The 20176-nt window shown below is 39.0% G+C and overlaps 1 protein-coding gene across 1 annotated transcript; it reads left to right on the top strand.

Annotated features, from left to right (window-relative positions):
* The first annotated feature begins 588 nt into the window (after positions 1 to 588).
* LOC104958637 (solute carrier family 23 member 1-like) lies at positions 589 to 14781 on the top strand. Its single transcript, XM_010786393.1, has 4 exons — positions 589 to 659; positions 700 to 817; positions 11943 to 12107; positions 14647 to 14781. Exons 1-4 carry the CDS (start codon positions 589 to 591, stop codon positions 14779 to 14781), a joined length of 489 nt encoding a protein of 162 aa, XP_010784695.1.
* The last annotated feature ends 5395 nt before the right edge of the window (positions 14782 to 20176 follow it).

Below are 20176 nucleotides of genomic sequence, written 5' to 3'. Positions count from 1 at the left end.
ATTTTTGTATGTATTTATTGTCAAAGCATTTAATATATTCATTGCTATCGGGACGTTAAGAGCATTCCATGGAATATAACAAAAAGTGTTTTCTGAAATAAATTACATACCCCATTGAATTATGACTGAAGATCGTCAGCTGTCTTCCTCTCCCTTGTTGTTCCTCGATACGTAAAGGCTGCAGCACCGTTGACAACTTCTCTCTACATATCAAACATACCGGTAAACCAGCATCGTTTGCTGTGAAAGCATATAACTCTGTCCACACAGAATTAAATCCTGTGTTCCTCCAGTACTTTTCTTTGATTTATCCATAGTTCGCTCATCGAGCCGCGGGTCAAGTTATTCACCCGGAGGAAAAGGCGCTCGCGCGGGACCGTAGCAGGATGTGACGCATATTTTAGTTGACCTAATTAAAACCGTTTTGTTTTTTATTTATGTGTCACAGTATCACCTCAAAATACAAGATACGAAACATTTTCAACCGTGCAATAAAAATATAAATAGTCCTACAAATACTTTTATTTTATTTCCTTCTTATTTTTGTCTAAGCTCAAGGGAGCCAGAGGGGGGGGCTTAAAGGGCCGCATGCGGCCCGTGGGCCACGGGTTGCCAACCCCTGGCCTAGAGCAAGGGCCAGGTCATCGGGGGAAACCACTGTGAGTGAGACATTTTATCCTGTCTTCTGTTTTCCCACAGCACGGTCTGTCTGATCCTACTGTTCTCGCAGTACCTCAGCAAAGTCGACGTTCCGATGATCGCTTACAAGGATAAGAAGTGGAAGGTTTTCCAGTATCCCCTCTTTAAGCTCTTCTCTGTGAGTTCCAAACATTGCTGCTTTTATCTTGTACACCATTGGTATCTGAACATGTTTGTTAAGTTGAGGTCATATGTGACGAGAAAAAGGTATGACGAAATGAGAGGATTGTGTATTTTCTGGGCTTGGAATTGACTTGAGTAAACGCAACCCCAGTCAAAGTCTTTAAATATAATTATCCTGTAACTACAGTTCAACATTGCTTGCGGCTATAGGTCAACACAAAAAATGTGTTTTTAAAGCATCATTATATAACAATAGGTTTAAGTCATGCACGAAAGCTTCTGGTCGCTTTCTATCATAACTGTATGCTGCTTGTATTTGATTGGTTGATTTACACTGACAATAGAGTATAAATATGTTTACTGGAAATGAATGCAGTATAACTTGTTTTTATCAATAGGCAGAACATTTTACTTTCAGTTCATCAAGAGGTGAACAAAACAGGTGTTACATGAATAGTAAGCATAACGTTGGTATAGGCCATGCTTTGTATCAGCTTGGTGTGAATGATTATTGTGAAGAAGTGGTTTTAAAAGATTGAAAAATATACAAAACTTAATGTAGGAGCCCATCCAGACAACGAAAGGCTGTAGGACTCTGTTTGGCTTCAGGGTTTGAATGATTTATGAATTAAGCCCCACACATTTTGACAGAATGACTCACATCTTGTGAACGCCTAAAACGCAAACAAAAAAACCCTAAAGGTCTTGAACTTACAGTAAACAAAGTTCTGTCATTCAAAGCTATTCATCACTGTGTGTTGTCCATCAAATCAAGGCATACAAAAATAAAAGGTGGCACTTTGAGCCAGGGGTTAACGTACATAGAAAAAGAGAATGTATGAGGTAAGCCAACACCCAACAGTTTCTTGAAAGGTCCCATTCATGTTTAAGTGGTTGTGTAATGCATGTCTTACTCTGAATGTTTCATCTGTAGTTTAAATATTATACCTAATTGTTACACAATGATTTATCCTCTATACAACTATAAATGGAGGTATCAGAATGGCAAAAGTGCAGAAACAATATAAACACATTTCTCTGGCATGTTATTCTGCCCTTAAGCCAGGGGTTCCCAAAGTGGGGAATACAAATAAAACAATTACGTGTGCATAGACCCCCCCCCCGTTGACAGGGGTCGCCAGCCTCTGGCACTGTTATTTTGAACGCCCTGCCTTAAGTTACTGTTTGACTTTCATCAAAGATCAACATTCTTCTGCAGGACTCTTTACTCCTGCATAATCCCTTTACAAATGCTTTCAGAAGTGCGCAGCGGTACAATGCACAAAGGCACATCCATGCTGAGATTGATCTCGAAGCAGTACAGTAACAAAACCATGTCTTTGGCTTGTCATTGACTTGGGATTGAAATCAAGATTCAAAGGTTTCAATGTCATTTGCACATCAGCTACAGTGTAGAAAAGGCAATGAAAATGTTATGACCCCAGCTCCTCCAAATAAATAAGAAATAGTGCTATATACATGTAAATAGAATATGACAAGAACAGAATGTAAAATTACATATTGTGTATTAAGACGAAATTAAATACGGTTTATTACGGTGATAACTATTTAGATAAATAAGTCAATTGCAAGATAACAAACAAGTGAATGTTTATCGAGGCACTTAACAGAGCTCAGGTGTTTAGGAGAAATCAGATGATTGGCAGGTTATCAGATGCTAGGCATGTACAGTAGGTGAGTTTAATATTTTACTCAATAGCTTCAAGGGTTTTTATTCTTCAAAACGTGCCGTGAATCCTGCCTCAACAGGCCAGAAGAAGTTGCTTATATAAATGGTTATGTTTTTCTACATTGGTTGAACATCACTGTCTTTTTTACATTACATTACATTGCATTTAGCTGACGCTTTTATCCAAAGCGACTTACAATAAGTGCATTCGACCAGGAAGATACAACCTTTAAGAAAACAGAATCATATAAGTACATCAGGTTTCATAGAGCCAAACATTTCAAGTGCTACTCAACTGGCATTTAAAAAGCCAGCCCTTTATTAGTATATAAGTGCTTTGTTAGTAATTTTATCGCTCGAAGTGGAGTCTAAAGAGATGAGTTTTCAGTTTGCGTCGGAAGATGTGTAAGCTATCTGCTGTCCTGATTTCAATGGGGAGCTCATTCCACCATTTTGGAGCCAGGATAGCAAACCCACGTGTTTTTGCTGACGGGAACTTGGGTCCCCCTCGCAGTGCGGGTGCAGCGAGCTGTTTGGCTGATGCANATTATGAGGGCTAGTATCCTTGATTATGCGATTAAACATGCAGGGTTTTTATGCGGTGAAATTGCGGGAAGTTGCGAAATATGCGGAAAGTGGCGAAAAAGAATANGTTTAAACCAGGTCACATTGAAACCTTAGAGCAGCGGTGTCCAAACTACGGCCTGGGGGCCAAATGCGGCCCGCGGGCCATTTTGAATCGGCCCTGAACAAATAAAAAAAGTATAATGAAATATGGCCCTCAAATGAAACTTTTGCTTTTCTTATATTGTGCTTCTTAAATATATATGTACAAATATATTACACAATAGTATTCATGTGTTAATAAGCCCACTTTTAAAATACATTTTGTTGCATAACAAGCTTGAAATACACCCTTAATATGTCATCTTATCATAAACAATCTGAGGCTTCTGTTTTAAGGGATGAGTTGCCAAGAAGTTAAATTAAACGCATAGAGCTGTGATACGTTTTTTTCTTAAAGCATATTCATGTATCAAGCCTAATTTACCTACATTTTGCTAACTTACACCTTAACTTAGGAGGCAATGTACCTCTAGTGAGAGGTCCAGCCCTTCATATATTTTTCTGTATGTGGCCCTCGCTGAAAAAAGTTTGGACACCCCTGCCTAACGGCCCGTCTACACTACAGGCATCAAAAAANGTAATATCTTTAAAAACTACAAGTCCTTTTATATCAGCTGTGCACCGTTATGGTGTAAATATAACCTATCTACGAATTAGATCAAATGTAAAAAGTCAGCCAAATTAGTGTTGATACTGCAGGGAGACGTATTGTGTGAAGAGAAATTGAAGATGTTGTTTAATTGTTGATATATTTATGATCCACGTCAAGTATTCAGTTTCGGCGGCATTTCTTCCAAGGTCTTCTCATCAGGGCTCTATAAATAGAGAACTACGGCAGATCTGTAATATGTAATGCAGCCGAACCGTGTATTACAATGCCGTTATGTGATGACTTTCAAAGAGAAAAGCAAGAACACTCGGAATTAAGTATTATTTTATTCTATTAAAATGTTTTTCCGATTTCATATCATACAAACACCAAATCCCAACATGCATTGCGGCTAAAACATCCAATTATACGATTTAAAATAAAAGCAATAATTGTGGCTTGATATTAGAGTAAGAACATGTTTTTATGAACCAGACAGCTTCCGGTCTTCCTATAACACGTAATGCCGTGAGACTACTAATAGAAATACATTGCTTTTAAAATCGTGTTGGTGAACACGAATCAATAGATTAAAAATCGTGTTGGTGAACACGAAATGCCATGAGACTGGGTTGGCACATTGTGTGCATTAACGTAATGCATAGAGTCTATGATGTAAATATGTTTTGAGGTTTTGTCTGGGTGACATATCAACTGAATGTTCTCTACCTGGTTTTAAAGGATTGTCTAGCAGAATGCTACCAGATGATCTTAAAGGTCAAGAAACATTATGTAGAAAGATAAAACAATCTTAATAAACCCATTGAGGATTTATAGACAAGAAGACCAGAGGTCGAGATCAAAGGTCAACAAGACGCCATGTCGACTCAACTCAATCTGGTACACAAACATTTTGATCCAAATATCATTCTAAGATTGTATTTCCTTACATTATTCAATTGAACTGCCTGACCTTTGAAGTCTTGTGGACTTTAGAGTTCCTGATACAATTCAATTGAATATCTTTATTAGCATGACCACAATTACTTAAAGTATTGCTAAAGCTCTGTATAGTTACAACATCCTTACACAAATACTTACATATAAACAAGCTGCTCAAAAAGTGGATGTGGGAAGCAGCTTTTTTTGAACTAATAGGGGTTATCTTTTTCTTACAACGACTGTATGTACACATCTGATTTAAATTAAACTCATCGAAGTTCAATCAGGAAGACTAAGGTTTATTCAATCTCATGTCTTACTCCATCCTACATTACTGGCATCCACTCTTTTAGATACCATGCAGATGTATCCCATTAGTGGCATGAATACAGAACTTTTTAAAGGCATGTAGAGAATATGCTCGCGCATTATTTGTGCCAAGACACCAATTCATAAAAAAACAGGGTTCATATTCATAAAAAACGTCATAAAATACCACTGAGCATCATTTGCATACATATCATTAGATGGTAATTTTGATAATAATTGAACAGGCACCTCAGTTATTAATGCCTGCATTGAAAATACTATTGGTTTGCGTTGTGTTTTATTCAGTTGTTGCTTTTGAAATGATCCGTTATACTATTGTATGCTTACGTAATATAATGTCCTGCCAAAAACATTATGTACAGAGATTTTTAACAGCAACATGTTGAGCCAAATGTGTCTGTGTGTGTATATTCGAATGTTTTGCCACATGGAAATAATCATAAAGTCTTACATTGTTCCCATTTACATTTATGAATATGGAAACTGACCCCAAAATGAACACCCTAAATATATTGATTGCTTTTGAAGGACACATGCATTTAATATTTGACAGAACAAAGAAGATTCTAGTGAAATATAAACTATTTGCATGACCGTTATAATAGAAAACCATGAACCGTTAAATGATCAGGTTTGAAAATCAGTCCAAACGTTGTAGAGTTTTATTATGGCAGCAAATGTTCCAAGAAACTAAGGAACACATGCTCCACATGGTCTCCACATTGCTTCTTTACCAATTGTGGTTGTGAAAAACGATCATTGAATAAGAAATAGTCATTATTCCATGTTGTACAATATATTAGCTGGAGATCACTTATAAGCAAACACTGATACTTTAACTTTACGGGTCATTAGTTGTGCAACCTTCTTCTAAACCGCAGAACGTCCTCTGTTTGCATTCAGTTTGGATGTTTTGTGAAAGATTACATTAGGGAGAGGCTGGCAAACAAGTTGAATAAACTGCAGAAACCCCAGTACTAAGCCGGGTGAAACAACTGTAGACAGTTAGGACATTTTGACATTTTACCCCAAATAACCCTAACCCCAAACAGTTGAAACCAAGAGGGTTGCAACTATTAAAAAAAAGCTCTGCGAAAAATATCTGTAACACCCGGTTCTTTACGACCAGAACTATTTACCGGGATACAAACTAGAGGAACCAGGCATGGAGGGAGGTGGCAGAGACAGTGGGTGAAACTGTTAGGTTTTTCGCCTGTTTGGAGAGTTTATATCCAGTTTACTTCGTTTTAACATTGCTATTGCTTTGTATGTCGGGGGCGGGAGATTCATGTGATTGGTTGTTGGTCGCGTTGCTCGCAAAAAATCGCCAAGCTTCAGACACGCCCAGCTTCAAGATTTTTTTGATGCCTGTAGTGTAGACGGGCCGTAATATCTCGTTTGGCATATGAGGAAATGAACTGCGGTCTGTCTCTCCCAGCTTGCACGCGGTTTGATTGGCTAGCGCTTGCACTGGCGGGATTTGCATAAACGGGATTTGATTGGCTGATGCCAAGCATCAAGCCTCAAAAGTTGAACATTGTTCAACTTCCGATAGATGCTCGTGATGCTTGCAAAGCCATGCCATGCTCCCCACAATGCAGTTCGGCGAAGATTAAAAATCTTCTACGTCACCCCATTCAAGTGAATGGCCGAAGCGTTGAAAGCATTTTTCGATGCCTGTAGTGTAGACGGGCCGTAAGTCAAAATCGACGGTGACGACCCACTTTGATTCATTTAAACATTTGAAAATGNTGAAGGAAAACTGCCTGACAAGACAGACAACAGCAAGTTGAAGCAGACATTTTATGGCGTTATGACCTTCTTCTTGAGGTGATTGTGTCCAAATAAAGTTATGTCTGCTTCAACTTGCTGTTGTCTGTCTTGTCAGGCAGTTTTCCTTCAGCTCTGAAAATGACAGCTTTCCCCCGTATCGGTGGCTCGAAGTTGCCGCGAGCGCTAGGGGGCAGCACTTATAATTCAGCTGCGCCGCTGCTGAAAACATATAGGGGAAACACTGCAGTTAAGTGAAATTTTAAAGTCAATGCTTCAGTTGTTTCAGTGCAAGTAGAACATACACTTTATGACAAAGGCAATCAGAGTTCATCCTCTTGATATTAGTATATACGTTTTCAATCATTATTATTATTTATTATTATTATTATTATTATTATTATTATTATCAGAATTAGGTTTATTACCAGGTAGGTTTACACATACATGGAATTTGACTTGGTGTCGTGGTGCATAAAAACAAGAATTCAAAACACAGGTTGAAAAATGTAACAGTATTTACATTGCAATGGAATAAGAACAATCTATCTTGGATAGTGACCGCCCTGCAGCCTGTTGATCTCCCCACACACACGCATATATTTTCACACACCACCCTCCCCCCTTTTTTACACCCTCCTAGTCTCCTCTCACTGTCATTCATTCAGTGCCAAAGCCTGCTGCTTTATTAAAGCCCAGGAAGAGCGACTTCTGGCCCGGGTTCAAACAGCAGTGCAGCTGGGACCTGTTACATTTTCGGCAGACTGCCCTCTCTCCGTCTCGCTGGCTATAAATAGCACCCGGTGGTTGTCTCCCTTAACCAAGGAAAAGAGGTTTTTTGTGGGAGGAAGAAAAAAACACACACACAGATTAATAACCGTGGGAAGCAATGAAAGCTTTGTGTCTGCTTTCTGAGGTCAGCGGGCCAGGAGGTGTTGCTACTTCAAAAGACCCTCATTGTGGGGCGTACTTTCAGACGTTGATGGGGAAACACGGGCTGCCAGCGGTGAGATTTTAGTTCATTTGTTTATAGTGTCGTGGACAGTCCCCATTGATCAACTGTCACAAAAAACACTAACATCTTTAGCCAACATTGCTAATTTCCAGCTGTTGTCCCCGGCCAGATGATAATTAGACAGATGGCATGACATTGCGCTAACCAGACAGCCCTGGTTTGATTTTTTTTTCTGATTTCCCGCAGAGGAACACTTCAAAGTGGTGCTGTGGTGTAGTATTTTTTTTAAGCCCACCTGAAGTTAGCATCCAGCTTGAAGCCAATGGGATTTTCATCCACTGGATTTCGAAATGTTGCAGGAAATAAGTTTGAGGCAAACAAACGTTTATGAATAGAATATAATCCTTTATTGTCATCATTATACAGGTACAATGAGATGAGTAGGGTTAGTGACCTAAAAACCGAGGTACGTACCGAACCAAAATGTTTGTTAACCGTTACACCCCTAGTATTGGTGGAGCTTGACTCGAGGCTTAAAATCAGGATATTTAAGATTCTTCAATGTGTTTGGAAGCTGAATTGCAATCACCAGAAGTAAAAAGCTAACGTTACACTATAAAGAAACTACATCACGCTCAAATTACTTCATGTCACCACCGCTAAGCTAAAGTCAGCTAACGTCTGGCGTGACGACATCAACAGTGGGGTATTTCCTGACGTATTTTATGTCGTAGAACATAAAATACGTCAAATGTAAATTTGATTTATGCCAGTATAACATGTGCAGCAAGTGATGAGGGTTTTGTCTGAAACCAGAAACACTTTCACCCAAAGCTTAAACGATTTTAATATTCAGAAGTTCTCTCATAAATCTCCAACATTAGTGTTAAAAATGTTAGGTGGCTACCATGTGTAATGAAAATGTGAAAACGTCTTAAGCTCGCGTTAGCCACAGACCACAGACTATTTCTATCCTATCCTATTTTATTTGTATTTACGTGCACTATTTGATCAGTTTTATTGTGTTGCACTGTTGGAGGAGCCTGTGACCTAAGATTTTCATTCGTACATATCTGCACTGTAGCTATGTACGAATGACAATAAAAGCCTTTAATCTTGAATCTTCTTTCAGTTGTTTAAACAAAACACATTTAAACATTTTTGACTTTGAGAGCGAGGACCCAGAAGTGTCAACATTTTGACAAATGTTGGCGTTTTAGGACTTATTCTGCTACCCTATAGCAGCTTTCTAATTGTGTTTATTTTTGTTTCGCTCGAGGGGTGTTGGGATTCCAACAGCCTCGTCTCTTATGTACACACACACACACTGACACACACTTTATGACCTTGGCTCCAGCTGTTGACAGGAGAAGCTACCTCATTACAACCCTCCGTCTCCCCCTCCTCTACTCTCAGTTTCCCTCCCTTGCTCAGTAGCCAAAAAAAAGGCCACGTGGATCTCCCTGAGTCCAAACAGGGCCAAGGTCATCGCCCCAGCCAACAACAAACCCTGACACCACAGACACATCCACTTCCTTACGCTTATTCTCATAGAAACCCTCCCTGTAACAGAATCCACCCACTGGCACAATGATCTGCCGGGCAGGGAAACGCTCCTGGCGGATATAGTGGGCTCATTCATTCATTCATGGCCAATTTCTTCCCTTTCTAGTAAGGAAAGTAAATCCACTACTATTTTTTTTTTTTATACCTCCCCCATCTGCTTTTTGTTCTGTGCTTTGATTATGATGTGACGGGTTTATGAGATGATGCTTGCACGACACAATGGTACTCGTTTGTGTTCATTGCTGAGTAATGCTTTTTAAAGAAAAGAAACCCCACTTAAAAGGATCCAAAATAACCCTTCTAACGTTTTGCTGTCACATTGCTGGATTGAGAACAATATCCTATCAGCTGCATCATTATGGAGCTCGTTATAGCTTGTCAGAATGTTTGGCTGCACCGTCCAATAAAAGCAATACAACACAAACATAACCATCAGCCACCAAATCCAATGACAGACCATTACCTCTCAATTCAGAGCTGATTTAAAGGTCCCCTTTTATCCTGTTTTTCATCAATATATTATAGCTCTCAGATATATCCAGAGCCTGTCTCTGATTGGCTGAAACACCAAACAGATCATTGCAGCATTACCCATAATCCCCTCTGTTTCAGCCCTGTTTCCAAAGTGCTGATTCTCTGTCTGTTACTTTAGATGAAAATAAGGAGCCCCTCCCCACGCCCCTCTGAGAGAGATTTGGTTACAAAGAACTCAATGGTGCTCTAGGAGGAGATTCAGGTGATAAGGTGGGGTGGGGGAGGGGGCTAATGGTTACACAAGCCAAAACATCGTTATGACATCATAAAGTGGCCAAAATCTGATCAGCTCATTTTCAGACAGGTTTTTATAGAAATGCATCAGGAGAAAAAGAGAGTCTTTGTTCCTGAAACTTTCAGAATCTCTTTACACAGAGGGGACACATGTTTATGTATAAAAGAAGGAAGTGGATTTTGCATAATAGGTGACCTTTAAGGGCGCTGGAATTTCTTTGATAGGATTCTTTCAAAATCTAGTTTACTCTTGCTTATTACCCCAAAGCTGCCATGTCCAGTTTTAAAGCTCAGTGTGGGTGTGGAAAGGGACCGGACGCTCCCCCTGGGAGAAAGGTTTGACCTTTTGATTGTGGTGTTATAGGTAAGCCCATAATGTTGAAGATTTATTTATTGAGGGCTAGGGTTGTTTGAGTCTCGCTGACTGAGCTGCGGACCAGACCTACACTTAAATGGTGGTCATATAACTGAGGAGATACTCCATCAACTTTAAGATAAGTAAGGCTTTCTGCTTTTCTCGGCATGTGGCCTTGTTCTGGTTGTCCTATTCCTCTATTTTCTTTTGCAAAACCGCCAATATATATTATTGATTAAAAAAACATCGTCATCGTTTACATTGAAAATTGCCCAAACCAAAAAATGTATAATATTAACTAACTATGGAAGAACTATGTTGGGATTAAAAGCCTCACACACAATCTATAAAGATGGCTGAATGCAATATTCTCTTGGCAAACACTGACATCAAGAGACTTGACATGTATTACGTTTCATTTTCATGGAGTATTTCACTAGAATGGTATGTAAAAAGTATATAGCTCTGAGCTATGGTGTGTCAGTTTGATGTACCCGAGCTTCTCTAAAAGAACAGCAGGTGTTTGAGCAGCACAGCACAGATAAAAGCGTTCACCACAGCTCAATGTTTTATGGCTTGACCTGAGCATTCTTTTTCTGACGCTGTTTCCTCTGGTCGCAGATCTACGCCCAACTCAAAACATTTCTTGATTTGATTGATTGTGTCCTTTTTTAAGACATGTGTATGCTTTTCAAAAGTTATTTTTTCATTGCACAGCCCTGGTAAGAATATGGCTGGCATGTATACATGCAACACATTCTCACTCCCAACTCGGCCTATGTTGACGTTATGTCAGGGTCCCTGTCGTCACTTTCCAACGCAAGGGGGGGGGGGCTTTAGCGTTGAGTTTCAACTATCAGGGAGTCCCATTGACTTGCATAGAGCTCCCTGAACGTTGGTAATAGACGAGTTGGGATCGCGGAGAAATGCTCTCCGCAGATCCATTCTCACAGCGTTTATCAAAATGTTTCTAACTCAATATCAAGCCACGCTTATTGTTTTTACTTCTTTATTTTAATTTAATAATGTAGGACTTTTGTTGCCGTCAGTTAGGGGGAGAGAGCTCAGAATACTGACATCTGTATTGTTTCATCGTTCTTTCCTTCTAATTTTGTATTATTTTCTAAACCACACACTGTTATTTATTCAACAATAAGACACAATTATCCTTGTGTTTATTTATTAGTTTGATTAACTTTGAACAAAAGTCTGACATTATTCAATTAAAATAAAGAAGTAAAACAATAAGTGTGGCTTGATATTGAGTAAGAAAAAGGTTGATAAACGCTGGGAGAATGGATCTGCAGAGAGCATTTCTCCGTGATCCCAACTCGTCTATTACCAATGTTCAGGGAGCTCTATGCAAGTCAATGGGACACCCTGATAGTTGAAACTCGACGCTAAAGCCCCCCCCCTTGCGTTGGAAAGTGACGACAGGGACCCTGACATAATGTCAACATAGGCCGAGTTGGGAGTGAGAATGTGTTGATACATAAGATAACCAGTCAATGTGCTTGTTTTTTGCCAGGTTGGCAGCAGACTGGTCCTCCAGACAACCGGACTTCTGATGATCGTCCTGGGGATCTTTGGAAAATTTGGAGCAGTTTTTATCACCATACCAGACCCAGTCATTGGAGGAATGTTCCTCGTTATGTTTGGAATGATCGCAGCAGTGGGGATATCCAACCTCCAGGTAAACAAATTTCAATATTGTAACATACAGTATCAAATGTTTTTTGGTGGACACTTTATCCAAAACATCCCTCAGACGCCAGCCTTCCTTGGGAAATGAAGACTCTGAGACACAATACTCATCCACCCTTCTAAGAGGCCCATGAACTGAATACTGAGTCCAGCTGCTTCTAGGTGTGCCACTCTGGCCCGTTGAAAAAGATTTCTATATGGATCAACAAAAAAAAAAAAAATGTGGTAGCTTAAAGTGATTTAGAACATACATAAAGGAACATTACAAGTTTGCAAATGAACAAATCAAATCTCCTTTAAAACAGCAAAATATTATATTAAAGACAGTGAAAAAAAATAAGACTATTCACTATTCAAAATTGAGACCAAAGGTCGGGTCATACACTTTTTGTTGGTCGTGTAGTTAGGAAACTGTCCAATCAACAGTGAGCTCAGGTCAGCTGTGATCCTGTTTTCTAGCCTTAAATAGCACTGTTTTTAAATCAGGAGTGCTGGTGCACTGTTGCCCGTTAAAACAACCAAAATATATATTTTACATTGTTAACATCAGAAGAAGAAGGGATTTACTTTGGGTATTACTTCATGAAATGGATAGATAAATGAATGTGGACTCAAATCACTTTACAGTTCAGCAAAAAACAAAAAACCCCACCAAAAATAATAATAATAATAAAATAGGTTTTCTGGTGTTTTTATTTGTGAGACAATTTATAGATTTGTTATCTTCCCGGTCATCTGTATATATATATATGTTTTTTTTTACTCTCTAATACTGGTTTATTTTCCTAATTCTATTTTGAGATATTCATATTTTAGAATTGTTTATTTCTCATCTTTTAATTTGTTATTATGTGCAATGCCTTGTTTTGTTTTATGCTGCTGCAACGAAAACATTTCCAAAATTGGGATTAATAAAGTACATTTTATTTTATCTTTAATCTTAAAAAATGAATTTTTTTACGGCTGGTAGTTAGAGATATCTTAAAAGGATACGTATTAAAGTGTGTCAAAATCTGTCCACTTAGTCGGCAAGTCTTCAATCAAAATCTGTGTGTGCCATATTTTTCGGGGGCGTTACAGGTCTACTGTGATTAGCAACCCCAATGATTTTTGTTTTAAATTAGGGAACTGTTAAAAGAGCAGCTGTGAAATATCTTGGGGTTCCTCAAGGTTCATAAAACAATAGGGAACCTGTGATATAAAAAGAGGAAAAAGCCATTAAGTACCTTAAAAATAAGAGAAAGACTTTAAACCTTTCAAAGCGGTGAAGGGAGCCACTTTAGTTTGTGTAAAACAAGAGTTATATGATCCCAAAATTAATTTATTATCTAAACCCCGGCAGCAGCGTTGTGATTGGTCCGTAGCTTTGCAATGGCTGCTGGGAGGCAACAGTGGTACAGTATTCAAGAAGAACAAAAACAAACTTTTTAGCATCGTGATGGCTCAGTCGAGGTCTTCGCTATATTGCGTAAACGGTCAAATCCGGTTTTGGTCGACAATTTAAAGAGGCATTAAAATTGAGGACATTTTCCTGGCAAAAAACGTTTACAGGATTTCCTACTTTTCTCATACAGATAAATAAAAAAGGGATATATTGACCTTCGACAGAACATTTTATTGACTTTATATATTACTAAATAAATACCACAGCGTCAGCCCTCCCATGCTTTCCAAGCTCACACACTGAGAAGTCATTTGGAGCAGAAGTCTAACAGAAACATTCGATGAAAATCGGACCCACTATGTCAGCCCTTTTTATGAACTTTCTGGCTACAGAATGTAACTGTTGGCCTTTTATGTTGAAATGTCTCAAACTGCTCCTTTTCAGACCACTAGTAAAAACTAGTATTTCAGTGGGGGGTTCTTTATATTCCAGGCAAAGAGGAATCGAGGGAATATGCTATGCCAGGATGCGAAAATCCAAATACAGAAATATTCTGTATGTATTTTGTAAGATTGTAATACTGAACCATACGTCTAGAGAGCCAACGTCCCACCCAGGCAGTGTATTCTTTTACCATTATGTGATCTTTCCCAGCAACAGGATACGATGTTATGCTCCTATGATTATTTAGTTTGCTTTGAATTGAAGCTCCATGGAGTCTTCATGATAGGTATTAAAACCTATGGGAGGTACAGTATTATGTATATACACAAAATAGTGGTTTTCAATAGAGCAGTGCAGTAATCAGGTATTTGTGATGCTCTTTATTCGTAAAATTACGTTGTGAAATATGTGAAATAGCCAGAACTGGTTAATCCGTGTATTAGAACTGAATAAAGGTTGCTTCTTTATATTTTAGATAATAAGGAGCACTTTATTAGACAGGGTTGATCAAGGATGGCCTCAGTTCTCCTATCATGAGACCAAATAAGTCAGTCGTGGACCGAAATAGAATTCATTCCTTTATCGAGGTTTCTAATTATTTCTAATCACATTTTAGGGAAGTTACAAAACAGAGATGGCCGCCAGCAAGCCTAGAAAAACCAAATAAAGACTCTCTCTCTCTGTGCCTCTTCCTCTCCAGTACGTGGACCTCAACTCGTCTCGTAACCTCCTCATCCTCGGCTTCTCCACCTTCAGCGGACTGGTTCTACCAACCTGGTTTCACTCCAACCCCGGCATCATTGACACAGGTGATTTTCAGACATACATTCACTAATACACATACACAAAGGAATAGTACAGTCCCCTCCAAAACTATTGGAACAGCGAGGCCAATTGCTTTATTGTTGCTTTACACTGAAAAAAATTAGGTTAGACATCAAAAGGTCAGTATTTCAGCTTTTAATTCCAGGTATTTACATCTAAATCTTATAAATAACTGAGAAAGATAGCACCTTTTGTTTAAACCCACCCACAGCATCATTGGTATTACTGTCTTGTGAAAACCAAAGTTAGAATCAGCAGAAATTGGCAATCATTGACACAGGTTATTTTCCAGACTTACTTTTACTAGGACACAAACACTGAGGAATAGTATACAGTATGTGTCCTCACTTTCTAAGCTCTTTAAAATGGGAACAGACCTTCAGATTAAATAAAACAATCGGAACATATATTGATTATTTCCGCCAACATTTGGTGGACAGTAACATAGGAGCAAAATGTAATGACTGAGTACAAGGCATTTGGGGGTAGGTAGAATACTATTTATTACTTTACCTGTCAAAATCCCAATCAGGTTAGTTGTGATGCCTAAATAATATTCATAATGGGCCAAACAACCGTAATGTGTGTGTGTACCATGTGTGTACACTTACTTCGATTTCCTTGTTTCTCTTTTTTTGTTAGTGTGCTTTTTTTTTTAGCAAAACATTTGGTGACGATCATTCTTACACAAACACATGCACAAAGGAATAGTATATGTCCTTACTTTCTAAGCGCTTTATACAGTAATAGGAACGGACTTTAAAATTAAATAAATAAATCTGAAGAGAGTATTTTTGCCAACATTTTGGAATCAGCAGAAATTGGCACATCCCAGCCCTGAATCCTCATCAGAGGAGCGATGTGGACCTCATACTTGCCAACCCTCCCGATTTTCGCGGGAAACTCCCGATTTCATTGCCCTCTCCCGGTTTCCTCCCGGGGTCATATTTCCCCCGCATTTCTCCCGAGGTCATATTTCCCCCGCATTTCTCCCGATTTCTGACAAAATCAGATTTACTCACGACTTTAATACAACTACACCATTGTTTGGTTTCCATGGTAACACGTCTCTTTAGCAGCGCGCACAACTGAAACTCTGAGAGGGTGAGGAAAATAGTCACAGAAAACTGAACAAGAATCGACAACTCGAGCCTCTGCTGACTCCTTTCCTGTAAAATACAAGTCCAGCCCACACATATGCTTCATCAAGGACGGTGCTACAGGCCGCAAGGTATTGCACTTACAACTACAATAAGCATGTTAATGTTAATCTACAGCTCCGGCGATCCACTAGGAGCACCCCCCCCGCGGTGGTTTTGAAATGCTCCCGATTTCTGAGGTCTCAAGGTTGGCAAGTATGGTGGACCTCTGACAGAGAGTGGCCACTGCTCCTCCAACAGATTACCCAGGAGGAGGAGGCAGTGGTTCTGCCAGCATAAGCTTCTGACGCTAAGGTGTTTCCAAATCCTAACCCAGATGGCATTCACCTGTGACCTTTAGTCTTCGGCAAGAGAACATTTTACCTAATCCTTAACCCTGCTTTTGTTATATCGTTTCTTTGAACTCAAATGCACACCAGGGATAGACATTGTAGGTGGTTTGAATGCCTGTTATACGGGTGGGTAGAAAGTGAAGACCTAAATAAACGCTTAAAACTGAACCTTTAGGCAAGAAAATTTTATTTATATAGCACTTTTCAGCACGTGGCGTTTCAAAGTGCTTTAGAAAATAAAAACAAAAGACATTCAACCCTTCTTTTTCTCTTGATATTGATGTTATACACCTTCACATTTTCCTTTTGCTCGTTATTGCTTGGTGTTTAACGCTGAAGTGTTCATTCATTAAATAATCAAGGTATTCTCAAACAAAAATGTTTTAATCAGAGATCCTTTGTTCGTCTAGCAGCACGGACATTTACAGTGATTTTTGAGGGTCAGAGCAATTCAAAGAGGATTGCCTTGATTCTTCATGATTAGCCACCTGGGGATCTTCTTCTACTGCACTAGGCGTGAACAGATTGTTGGTGATTACAAAAAAGGGAAACTCATTCTTGAAAAAACTCCTGCAGGGTTGAATTATACTTTAATGGTCAAAAATCTACCTGCCTGAAGTCCATTTTTACCATTTTATCATTATCATCTACACCTTTTTTGGTTGACTGTCAATTTGTCCTATTCTATTGAACGCAATATGTCATGGAGAGCGAGACAGTATTTCTTCAAATTTGTAAAAGTTTGGCACAATGTCTAACGAAAGTTAAATGGCCAAAGGTCGAGGTCCATTCATCCTGTCCTTTATCCAATTCTTGTGAATGCTTTATCTCCTGATTGCCATCGGGTATTTCTAACACCGACTTCCTCTTGGACTTAACAATGAACTATAATAAAAGTAATAAATAATGAAGTGACGGCATTTTGGACAGACATGGATGTTACTACAACTTGACTTGCTGGCAGACACATACAACCAAAAGGAGTTCATTGTAGTTGACATTAAGTAATTAATGAAAGTCAATTTTGCAAATAATTGTTAATTGGAAAAATAATAATGTTCATGAAAAACTATTTGAAAATGCATTTCGTTTTTTACTTTAAATTATTGTAAAACCTTCCAATTATTACTTTATAAATCCATGTTTTAACCTGGTAGTTCTTAAAAAAGGTTGGAGCAATTTATAACATATTCAAACCCAGGTTTAATCCAAATGAAACTCAGGTTTCCAGCCGGATTATGTCAATACAAAAAATATATTTTTGGGCAGAAATGACATTTTCCAATTTACATTACTTTACTGTAAAACATACATACATTCTTACACGTAACAAATATTGACACAACCAAATCCAATTACTCTAATCGAGCCATGAAACATTTTTTCCAACAAATGAAATCAGATGACTTTTAAAAGTACAAGACCGAAGAATCAGATTTTTTACATCCAATCAGAAATCGATCTCAGGCTCTCACCTGATGACGCCCTGCCTTTCATTATGCATTGATGGGTCTCAGAGCGTCTCTTTGGCCACCTCCTATGAAGTGCTATCAAAAGAACAATCCCTAAGATTAAACAGGTACACTCTCTGCAGACATAAGAACATGATCCCATGAGTCAAGTGCCTCCAAAGAAAAGCTAATCCAGAGTAGGACACTGGGCATGAGGGTTGTCTGGTTCTTTTACGTCTAGGCTACTTACATCCAAATCCTCTTGGCTAACTCCCATGTCAGGGCCAGGCTCAGATAAAGTTCTCCCCAGCCTCAACACTCCTCTGATAGCGCCACACAAGAGGAGGCCTGTCTCAGTAAACACTGATTTTCTTCCAGACGCCTTTAGATGTACAGGCTGAGAGATTCAAAACCATCTCAGTGGGTGCCTTGAACTCTCGACTGCTCCTCTTTGGGCAGGAAGTGTGTGTTCTTTGAAAAATACTGTGTTTGTTGAACTACGTGAGCGCTCTTTGCCATCCTTGATTCAATATTTCTATTTTACAAAACGTCATTAGGCAGTTAACACATAAAACACATGTTACCACAAGATGGACGAGCTCCAACAAGCCGTGTAGGACAGAGAGTGAATACACATACTATACAGAGATGCTGTATGAGAAACCAATGTGTGAAAATGTCACAATGTAAATCTATTCTAGTAGACCTCAACAATGGAATTATGATCAGTAGAAATGGCCATGACAAAAAGTAAGGACATTTGTGTTTGGTAGATTATTTACAGGCTTTCCAACAGTATATAATATTCATTGCCAAGAAGCATTGTTACAACATAGAAATAATCTACCAAACACAAATGTCCTTACTTTTTGTGTTAAGTTTAGTAAAACAGTTATTTTTGCAACAGAATACATAAAATAAGTCTTGTTGAATCCTTTTTAAACCTTTCATGTAATATATGTTTCTCTTTTTGGCACAAAATGATGGATAGTAGATAGACCGTTAAGATAAATACTGGAATCAATTAGCAGTACCGGTATCAGTATTGAGAAAATCCTACAGATACCCATCCCTGACTTTTCATTTCAAAACCACTTGAAGCAGATGAATGATTCTTTTGCCACAGTGACTCAGACACCACCTTCGTTATGTTATTTTCGGCCCTGGGTCTAAGCAATCACTGACGACTGGCAAACAATCATCACTTGGTAACATACAGTATGTCCCAGGGAAAGGAAACTTGCTCCACCTCCCAGAGAGGATAGTAAGCAGATCGGCTCCAAGGCCTCCAGTCTGTAACCCTCCAATGACTGTGAATTACTTCTGGTCGATTGCCCTCAGTGTTCTTATATGTCAAAATGACAAATTACCATCAGATTGTTCCATCATTGTTAACAAATCCAGTCTATGATTTGTGACCTGGTTTTATACTCATAAATCAGGGGGCTTTTTTTGCCTCCTCTATCCTATCTCAGAGATAGAGTAGAGGGTGTCCAAAACGTTGTCCCTTAACCCCAAAAGACCCGGCAATGTACGAGACCCTAACATAACGCATCTAATACTTGATGCTAATTGAAACAGCATGCTAATCCTAAACACTTGCTGTCACAGATACTGTTGACAAAGGCCTTTGGTCACAGCTGGGTATATTTGGATCCTCTCGGGTATAACACATAAACAGATTAAAGGACCCCATGGTAGTAAGACTTCTTAGAAAAATATCGCAAAGAAAGTCAAACAAAACACCAAATCTTCCTGGTCAAATCCCTGACAGAATGTATTTACAGTATTCTTTTAATTGGGCAAACTGATCCTTAATATCTGTCACGATCTTAGTTTTATGCCACGGTTTTAGTTTGGTCTGTCTTGGTTTTATTTTGCAATTCTGTTCTCCCTGTGTCTTGTCTTCCTCCCTGTCGTTAGTTTCCCTGGTGTGTCTGATTGTGTTCACCTGTTGCACTCGTGTTTCTCCTTCCCTGCCCGGCTGTTTCTCGTCTCGTGATTACCCCTCCCTGTATTTAGTCTTGTCTCTTCCTGTGTTCGGAGTTGGTTCATTCTGTCAGGGTTGGGGAAAAATAGGACCCAAATGCAGATTGAGGAGGGAAGCAGGTTTCAAAATGAAACAAAAGGCAAGCTTTATTTACAAAAGCTGAAAAAACAAGAATCCATGAACAGGTACTGTAGCATCCAAACAAAAGGTGACTGTGACCAACATGAAGGGAGACATGAACGACAAATAATGAACCAACACCGAACACAGGAAGAGACAAGACTAAATACAGAGAGGGGTAATCACGAGACGAGAAAAAGCCGGGCAGGAGAGGAGAAACACAAGGGCAAATGGTGAACACAATCAGACAATTAGACACACCAGGGAAACTAATGACAGGGAGGAAAACACAGGGAGAAGGACCAGACAAGAAACAAGGAGGAAAACATGACAGGGGCAACAGAACAGCAAA

This window comes from Notothenia coriiceps, unplaced genomic scaffold (genome assembly GCF_000735185.1).
Source record: "Notothenia coriiceps isolate Sejong01 unplaced genomic scaffold, NC01 NC01_scaffold00029156, whole genome shotgun sequence".
Taxonomy (NCBI): domain Eukaryota; kingdom Metazoa; phylum Chordata; class Actinopteri; order Perciformes; family Nototheniidae; genus Notothenia; species Notothenia coriiceps.
This window is presented reverse-complemented; position numbering and strand designations above follow the sequence as displayed.